We start from the raw sequence: 10095 nt of genomic DNA on the forward strand, positions 1-10095 counted from the left end.
TAATACTACAAAATACAAACAAATAATTACCAATACAAGAGAATGATAATAGTGTAAGAAATAAAATCCTTTCCAGGATGCCAGTGCACAAAACAACAGATGATACACGAATCCAAGGGCTTTGGACTTGTTGTTTTCAAAAACAATTATTGTTTAAAGCCTTATACGTATGTAACAGTGTTCGTGCTATTTGCAATTCCTTGCTTGTGGCTATACGGTTCATTTACGCCACAGTGTGCAGATTTGGTGACAAACACAGTTGGACAATGAACGATGCCTGACTGTCCAGACAATGACTGTACATGCATGTGCGCATTGACAATATACGTTACCCTCCACGAGGAAACATGAGAATCTTTGCTATTGTAGCATATAGACCGTATAGAGGAGAGTGAGTCAGTTGTGGTCATGTGACATGACACTTAGATTAAGTGGACTGAGTGCGTTCTGGTCGCATGCTACATATGTTGACGTTTGGACGCTCGGACTGTGACAAATCGTGACTGCTCAGTGAATGTGTATCATGTATCATGACACTCTTGGTTTACCTGCACGTGTGTCTCGTGTGCGCCGTTCTCCACCAATCTGCAGGTAGGTTTTCACCTCATAGTAGAAGCACATATGAAGCCTCATTTACTATTTCTTATATAATGATGTATGAAGTTATCAATTTCTCACAAACGTGAAAATTACTTATCCTTGAATAATTAAAAGGTTATTTTTTCTTAAATGTATAGCTAAAGAAACAGGCAGTTGAAAGGTACAATCCGTTGACCGTTATTGTTAGTAACCATTAGACACGTACTGTGAAGAAAAAAATGTTGTTTAAGAGGTTTTTATCTGTGTGGTCCCTGATGAATTATCAGCCATGGTTTCATATCCTTAACTCTCTTATGTTGTGATCCATATCACGCCAACTTATACTCGTACAAAGGGTTTGTTGTGTGAAGCTGTTCTACTTCATCGAGCAGATACACATTTAGAAAATTAAACATTTGTTCACCGGCGCACGAGGTAATGCACGGTTGGCCAAACCTCATTTGCATCCAGCTCGAGTGAATTTACAGAAAGACGTCTCCCCTATACAAACACAGCTCCCTCATGTTTTAATGATGTAATGTAACAACAATAATATGACATCGTTGCTGTGTAATACATGAGGAAATGCAGGGCGTATTCAACTTCGTGATAGCGAGGCGAGTTACGAGTTATGGATGGCGATTTCATATGGAGAAATACTACCAGGTTGTTTGTGTTTCGTGCTTAATTTGAATGTGTCAGTTTCAATCGCAAGTGTCAAGCAAAGCTCCGCCACGAGTTGATAATGACCAACCATTAACCTCAGTTAGGATACTTTGACTTATTGCAGCTTGAAAATGACAGGAGATTTCGAACGTGTCAACTTGACGTGGGAGGAAGCTGCACAAATCACCCTGGTCCTACACATTAACCACTTCTGTCAAGTCACTAGCATCCTGACGAAACAACTGTCATACCCAAATAGAACCTGCTTATAGAACTTAACATCCTGTAGTAATTAACTAGGAATTAACGGAAACAACTCTTCTGAACGTTCAGGAGCACTGGCACATTCGGCCCCTATTAAATGTCAACGATTTCTCAGTTTGTGATTTCTAACACAGGTGCCCCCCTGGAAGACTTGGGACCGTCTACACGTGTACTGTACCAGAAAAACAGAACCGCGAACCTCACTTGTAGCTTCCCTTCAAGTGACGATATAACAGTAAGGTTTTCACCACTCCTAGACTCGTCTCACTATATAATGACAACGCAGAATTAGAATCAGCTTCAACCTGGTGACCATTATGACACATCTAGATTGCTGGGATTTACATGGTATCATTGTAAGCATGAGGCCTATTGTTATACTGATATGTTCATGAGGATTTCTAATATCAGTTGTAAAGCTTTACATTCGGTGTCGACATACTAAGCTTGATTGTTGTCGTAATTCACTAGGTAACGTGGAAGAAGGCGGGGTTACACTTTCCCATTGCCGTCGGAGGTAGGGTGATTTCTCACCCCGACAAGTACCAGGTCGATGAAGACACACGGCAAGGCTGGTCCAGTGTCATTATTGATGCTGCCAGGGTGACGGACGCGGGAAACTATACATGTTCCTGGATGCTGAACAGGACGGTGGTGAACTCGACAAAGTTCACATTGGTCAGAAAAGGTGAACATGATGCTGTCAACCTACCATGTACTTAACCGTTTGGTGGTTGAGAACTATCTTTAAGTTACATGTTCCTTTAAACGTGTATTTAAATATCGCATGTATGATGATGACACTTCAAGAGTGATACGCATTATACATTTACAAATATGCTTTTGAATAGAAAATACAACGTTGTTGTTCTGTGCCATCGCCCCTCGTCTCCCTATGAACTCCATCACTCCTATGTTCCCCTGCGAGAAGAGTCTACCGGAGGAATATCGTCACTTACGTTAATAATGCGCATCTATTTTTTCATGAACCTCACATATGACAGTAAATGAGTTGCCGTTGACACCGTACGTTTTAAAAACTGCATCGAATTTATACTTATGTCTCCAAGTAAGTTTGGAATAATTAATAGTGATATACAGTAACTATATCCATACATGTTTACTTATGCTTTCCTACTTGCAGATAAACATTTCACACTCATCCGAACTTTAGAAAACACAGTAAAGGCTTCTATAGGCGATGATGTCGAACTTCCCTGCATTGTTCAGCGAAGACATAAGTATAAGGTTAGAACAAAATACTGCCGGGTGTAGCATAAACAGTTGAAGCTATTAAATGGCAACTACAAAACAATGGTACACAATACATATCAAATAAAATTAACAGGAAGACAAATAGAAAACATAGCATTATTAACTATTTAATTATTATTAGATGTGAGACTGGGGCACAGTAAAGTAATCTTTAATTGACAGTTTCCTATCAAGCGATGTCGTGATTTCAACAGGCGGTCACGTTCTTCATCAGTGGTCAATTACGCTTGTCATACTTCCGCCTCTTCAGTATGGTCGGGCGAAGGTTACACTGTTCAAGTGATATTCGTGATTCGTCTGGCCCATGCTGCAAGCTTGTACATGGTTAACACTGTATGGGAAAATCACCACTGGATACCATGTTCATATACTGTTTGATAAAATGACCGCTGCGTTTGGCTAAATATAATCACCTAACCTCCGGTTCGTGATGAGATAGTTCCGTAGACGAATCGGCTCAGGAAAATAAACGTTTGACAAGTGGCTATATAAGATCAGGGTATTGCCACCAGGACAACGACCATTATAGCTCACTTGACAAACAAAACTCTAATACAATAATTGTGTGTTATACATGTAATTAAGTTATCTCATCAGCTTTTATTCAGTGGTAATAAGGTATTCCAGTTCCATCTGGTTTAGTGTGGCGTTATAGCGGTCGTCAAACATTCCGGCTTATAAGTGTATACTACACCGTTGCTCTCCGACAGAATCATAATCATTGAATATTACTACAATTTATACTGTGTGCATAATCCTACCATGTGCCGAAGATCACTATATTGTCATTGCCGTATTTATCACTGAGAAAGGTGGTACGGTACGGTACGGGATGAGTGTTGACGTGGACCAACCCTACTTGTTCTCAGTGTTTCATGAAATGTGCATATACCCTTGTAATCACACAAATCAATACTAGCGATTTGAAAGTATGATCGTTTGTTAAACAACGTTTACCCAAATTTGAGTAAAATCCTCATATTTAAGTGTTCAGATGAGAGAGTAAAATCATGAGGATTCGCAATCTTAATTTCTTTTGTTCGATTTACGTTTTCGTTTAAAGTGAAATTCATCGGTACGTTTTCACTGCTAACAGGCTATAACTTAGTTCCTTCATCACTTGCAAACATCAATTTCTAATTTCTTGGCTTTCCTGAATGGCACACAGTCTGACCCATTATATGACATTGTCTGCATAAGATACATATTTTGTAGGTTCTGTGGCTTGACCCAAACAGTCGTGTGGTCACTTTCGGGTCACGTAGTCTCAGGAAAAGATACACAATCAGTTCCAAGGGACACAGGAAAAACTGGACACTGAAGATAACAAATGTGAATAAAAATGATTTTGGGGTACTCACGTGTCTTGTCAACACAGACCCCATACTTTCAAGCACGGTCGAGTTGTCCAGAAAAGGTTTGTACACTAACTTCCTGCTTTTTTCATCTCGTAAACGTAACTTATTGTAACGAGTAGCGCGCTTGAAAGTTGCGCGCTTTTGTAGTGAACATGGTGATATCTCATTCAGCATTATGCTGGGACTCGCGGGTAATGTTGCGTCCTTATAAATTACCATAATATAAGGACATTGGTACCAGGGTGTCGGGGGTCGACATAGCGACTCTTCAAGCGGCAACACATTTAACAAGTTGGTACAGGTCAATATCAGACATATATCCAGCTCAAAACGTTTGTCATCTCATGCAACAATTCCATGTCGCCAACAGCCAATTCCCGCAGAAACATCACATAACGATGTATAGTTGATATCTATGGATAATGGATCAAATAGTGATTAGTGGGATACGAATGTCGGTAGGGGAGACCGTGTTTATTCTAAACGTTTTCGCTCAAGCACAGTGTAAATGAGTAGAAATATTTCCTTTCCTTCCGCTTTCCTGGGGTACATATCCAGGCGGTTTTCATCTGCTCGCACATGGCGAGATACTGTTGAAGAAAAATCATTTTTGACCCCGGTGAGTACATTTATGACTGAACGAACTATAGTGCAGTAAATATTGCTTGGAGTGAAATGAACTTTTCATGTGTAAAATTGAGGCACTACAAGTTATTTTGAAGAAGAAATATTCCAGGAGCTCAAAACGGTTAACAACATGTGACGTGGCATGAAACATGGGTATTACATTATGGTCCAGTTGTAACTCAGGTACAGTTGCCCACATGTAGTTTTCCTTTGTGTTATGATTAGGAAGCAAATTTTGCTGAAGGCTTTCTGTTTGTTCTTTAGTAGTTTCATCATACTAGGAGAATGGTTTCAGTGTTATGTTGATAGTATTAACCCAGGGGTGGAAGTGTTTGGTGTCTTTTTCGCATACGAAACCTAGAATTTTTAAACCAAAAACATTTTAATGGTGACAAATGTTTAATGTTAATCCATTTTCACCTTAACTGATCAAGATAATATCTTTCTACATTTTGTTTTCATTTCATCTGGAAAATAAACGGATTGTTACATTTGAACCGTTACAACTGAACACTTGCAGTCATTACATGTGATGCGTGATAACTTTCAGACGACATGATAGTAAACTTTAAGGATAACACTGAGGTGTAAATCCAAAATGCTAATGTTATAGTTAGTACAGATTGCCTTTTTGAGTGGTCTACTAGAATCGAATCAAAAACAGTTAAGTGAAGAATGCTTAAATTAACACCGGTCTCCCCTAAGTGTTAACGACGTTTTGAATCTGACTGTGCTAAAGGGTGTGGTCGTAACCGGCAAGGTTAGGCTCTTTTATCCATCCTTACGACCTCAGCCCTCTCTCCTTCCCTCATCCATTCACTCTACCAGCCTCTCACTACTTCATTGTACTGTTTCAGGATATCCCTCACCACGTCATACTGTGACTACTACCCGCCCCACAACGACACAACGACATGGCAGTAACTCAGTTGTTACAGATGATATGTGCGGAAACAACACATTCAACTGTAGATCAGGTGTGATAAATACTGAGGTATTTGGAAGCGCATAAGACAGTCATGTACGTTATCATAGTAGAAGTAGAAGCAGCCATCCGATAAACGTTTGGTGTGTCGTCAACGTGATTTAATGTCATCAGTAACTGCCAAATGAAGTGCCAGACCTTGAATGAATATTTCACTTGATCCCAGATAAAAAGAATTATTCATTACACATTATACATTACATTAATTACTACCGACATATGGATTTCATGTTTGGTATTTCCACGAATAACGATAAATGCCTGACATAGCTCTGTGACAGTTCCAGACTCATCAGATGTCATTGGGTCCAATAATGTTCCTAAAATTGCGGCTGTCTATCAAGCTAAAACGGAACAAAGCTGGGGTAAGATTATATTTTGGTAAAGTAGCATTAGCTGGACAACCGTGCTCTTCTGGTCAACAGCAGGTGTCTTCACGGATGTTGCGTGGTCCATTCATGGACATTTGTTTCTGAATCTGTGTCGGAAGATAATCACAATCTGTTGATCTTTCACACTGATGTTTTAAGTTAAAAAGAAGCAATGTAAGTTAAATGCAAAACGATATATACATGTTTCTTTTCCAAATTGCAGACCGTTTGATTCTGGGTACAAGCATTGGAGTTTGCGGCTTTGTCTTGTTTGTAGGACTGGCCAGCGGATGTTTCTTGGTGGACAGGTAATGCTGAAGTAGGCAATAAATAACATTGCTGTATGTTTACAGGTTTTTTCCCTTGTGTAGTCAAAACCATTGTGGATGAGGGGTGGGTATTCAATGACAAAGTTGAATGTTGGCAGGCAGTAATTCAATCGGGAATCAAAGAAATAGGTGGATGTGCTCAGGCAATATTACAATGGGTACGCAATATCATTTTGGGCAAGGACAGACATATGTACAAAAAGCTAATTGTTTGGAAGTAATTCGTCAGTGCCTTGACAATGAAATATATAGACACGAGCATGTAAGTTTGTACAGAGTAACACGGTTGGATGTGTATAAGTAATATTGTGCTTTACAGGGGATGTGAAGCCTGAACTCAAAAGAGGAGTTTACATGTATGATCAGAACGTCTGCATCTGTTCGTGCAGGATACAGAAGATGACGCGAAGGATCATCCAGCAGGAACTCACTTTAGATCATATGCGGATGCGTCGTAGGAGTCGAAGACTCACATCGGAAACACATGTGATCATTGGAAGACAAAACAGTTCTTCGAAAGAAAACACAAGTGACTCGTACAATTCTGGGTCTGCCAACGTCGACAAAAGCTGTAACATTTTAAAGCCGAAGAATCAACAACAGTTTAATGCTACCTACTGTGAGCCTTGGTCGTCAAGCAGTGACTTAATTCAAGCAATGAATGCTGCATACACGGACCGGCGGGGTCGGGAAGACGTACAGACAAGTCACAATACAAATGTGGAACAGACTGTTGCAGTTACAGGAGAAGACAGAAAGGAACCACCAGGGGGAGTCGGTCCGTGTGCTGGTGGAAAGGAGGACCATGTGACGGGGATGGAGGAACGGCCGTTAATATACGTGGAAGGGGAAGGAGAGTGCAAGGAAGACGATGTCTCGGGGGATATGTGACATCATCTTACCTCACACCAAAATGTCGTTTTCTGATTGGCTAAGGGCTCAGTATGATGCAGTATGATGCAAGATTCGTATCGTTTGATTCATACAGGATGGCTGAGTGTACGATCCTATACCCATACCCAGAGTTCAAAATGAACATTCAGGTGTTCGGTAAGATAGATACGTTGCGCACTGGTACGTCAGGGCCCATGAGTTGACGTACCCTCGAAGTTTGTTTATGTCCCCCCCCCCCCCCCCCCCATTCGGGCTCAGGGAATATAAACAAACATCGAAGGCAAATCTTTTCTTGCCACCCTCGTGACCAGTGAACAGCTGATAATGTAGTGGTGCTATTCACAGCAGCATTATATTTGTGCAGAATAGATAGTTCCAGAGTGATTCCTTGCATCAGAGGAATGGCGGAACTAAACTTCTAATAATGTATATATTTAACTATTACATCTACATGGACTGTAATGTCTTATGGATGCATGTGTAGCCAAAGTACATGGTTAAACACGCAGTGAAGGGAACAAGGTAGATGTTCCTGGATATGAATCTAATTGAAAAAGTAGCCACCTATCTACCTACCTAAGCAGAAATCCTTCCACCCGCCCACCCCCACTAACCTACCTACACAGCAGCCTACCTGCTTACGTGCCTACCTACCTACCTACCTACCTACCTACCTACCTACCTACCTACCTACCTACCTACCTACCTACCTACCTACCTGCCTGCCTGTCTCCCTCCCTCCCTCCCTACCTACCTACAGACTGACCGACCGACCTACCGACCTACCGAGCAAACTACCCACCGAACTACCTACGTGCCTACCTACCTACCGAACTACCTACCGACCTACCTGCCTGCCTAACAACCTGCCTACCGACCTACCTACCTATCTACCTACCTACATGCCGACATACCTATATACTTACTGACCTACCTGCTTACCTATATACCTACCTGCCTGCTTGCCTGTCTACCAACCTACCTACCGACCTACCTACCGAACTACCTACCGAACTACCGAACTACCTACCGAACCACCTACCTGCCTATCTGCCTACCTGCCTACATGCCTACCTACCTGCCCATCTGCCTACCTTCATACTCACATACCTACACACATGTACCTACCTACCTAGCCATCAAACCACACACTCACCTACTTATCGACCTACCTATCACCTACGCAATTGTGATATAATTACATACATCTACCTACCTACATCCCCTGATCCTTTAGTTTTTGACTGCACTCTGAAACAAGATTGCCACAGTATACGGTGTTAGATGATTATCATCCGTGTTAACAGGTGACTTTAGCGTTCTTTACTGAGATGTTCATGATGTGCTTATTTATTGACTGTATATTCCTCTAGGTTTCAGTTGTCAAGGTCACCGTGTAAACAAGGGTGCATAAATAGGGAAATACAATTAAAACAGCCATTGTAAATAAAACTTCAAATTTAAGTTGCTTCTTTGCATGCCCTTCGGAAAACAACCTGAAGTTACTATTACATTCCACTCTGAAATTAGATTTATTCCCGGGACACTACACATGACACACAGTTGTGTCGCCAAGAGAGTGTGCTTAATTATGTGCGATGTCATATTTTCTGGAACCTAACATGGGTTAACTTCTGGAAGCATGGCAGGGACATGTGTATGTAAGATATTCGAATACATGCAAAACGTAATCTTTCATACCAGCCCAGTGTAATGTGGAGATGCTCCCAGTGATTACTGACACGTGCTGAGTATATGACATTTTACCTATTCATTTGTTCGTGTGCTTAACTTACTTTCTATCTGCACTTAGATATAAAAGTACATGAAACCGCATGAACTGCATTCACGCACCTGGTATCATGATTCACAATGCATGTTCGAGTCGCTACAGTACAATCGACTCGATTTTGAAAGGGTTTTGTCGTGGTAATTTGTCATATGTAATGGAAATGCGTCATATATGACAGAAAGTTAACATATATAGGTAGATAAGAGGGATATTACGAAAACAATGCAACACTAATTGAGAACAATGAAAGAAAAAAGACAGACACATTTTGTACATTGTATATTTAAGCCATGTATGTCATATGTTCTATGTCCGAGTGCCAAGTCTTTTCCTTATCCTCTAATTCTCTGCGTGTTTTGTTGTGGGTCACTTCTCTAACTGATGTGATCGATACAGCGTTATTGAACATTACACTGTTACAGAGCTGCAACCATATTCGTTGTACGTTATGTCTTCATCATTGCATATGTCGGACAGATTGTCCACATCAATCATCCACATGCCACGGTTCAAGGCGTGTGACCGAATAGTTGCTCCAGGCTTGACCTGGCTTGACTGGACTGTTTCAACATTGTTATGACCACTGTCTTCATACAGATACCGGGACAGCTCCCTCCGTAGTGTGGCTTGTAGGAGCCGATGGAATCTGAATTGCCATCAAATGCGACAATCAAATACTAATTGTAACAAAGTCAACTATACATGGGTTTAAAGTGGAATGTCTACCACAGAACAGTTGTTTGTGCGGGGATGTATTTTACCAGGTCCATCCCACCTCATCTTCGCCCTCCAATGTCCCGAAAGTTGTGACTGTTTAATGCATCTCATTGTATTTGTTAGTGACGTCGACAAGGTTACTCCCCTATGTTGCACAATTGAAGGAAAGTGACTTTGGTATGGCATATTAATATTAACATTAATATATGTATCGAAAACTAAAACTAACAACCGCTTG

At 40.9% G+C, this 10095-nt stretch overlaps 1 protein-coding gene across 2 annotated transcripts; it reads left to right on the forward strand.

Annotated features, from left to right (window-relative positions):
- Positions 1-251: 251 nt before the first annotated feature.
- On the forward strand, positions 252-8812 carry LOC137298465 (uncharacterized). 2 transcript variants are annotated; one of them, XM_067830740.1, is made up of 9 exons: positions 252-591; positions 1644-1744; positions 1981-2197; positions 2654-2757; positions 4000-4201; positions 5627-5746; positions 6042-6119; positions 6349-6433; positions 6844-8812. In XM_067830740.1, the coding sequence occupies exons 1-9, from the start codon at positions 531-533 to the stop codon at positions 7343-7345; spliced, it is 1470 nt and encodes a 489-aa protein (XP_067686841.1). In that variant the 5' UTR covers positions 252-530; the 3' UTR covers positions 7346-8812. The 2 variants fall into 2 exon arrangements, with proteins under 2 accessions (XP_067686841.1, XP_067686840.1); XM_067830739.1 differs by having other exon boundaries at positions 421-591; positions 6036-6119.
- Positions 8813-10095: the final 1283 nt, after the last annotated feature.

The sequence above is a fragment of the Haliotis asinina genome, chromosome 10 (genome assembly GCF_037392515.1).
Source record: "Haliotis asinina isolate JCU_RB_2024 chromosome 10, JCU_Hal_asi_v2, whole genome shotgun sequence".
NCBI classification, from domain to species: Eukaryota; Metazoa; Mollusca; class Gastropoda; order Lepetellida; family Haliotidae; genus Haliotis; species Haliotis asinina.

What these genes read in the sequence shown, in the direction of transcription:
- LOC137298465 (XM_067830739.1), top strand. Translation starts at nt 531, where the DNA reads ATGACACTCTTGGTTTACCTGCACGTGTGTCTCGTGTGCGCCGTTCTC. An exon ending in AGCGAAGACATAAGTATAAG is followed by an intron (nt 2,758 to 3,999) that starts GTTAGAACAAAA and finishes CATATTTTGTAG; the next exon opens with GTTCTGTGGCTTGACCCAAA. An exon ending in GGATGTTTCTTGGTGGACAG is followed by an intron (nt 6,434 to 6,843) that starts GTAATGCTGAAG and finishes CTGTTCGTGCAG; the next exon opens with GATACAGAAGATGACGCGAA.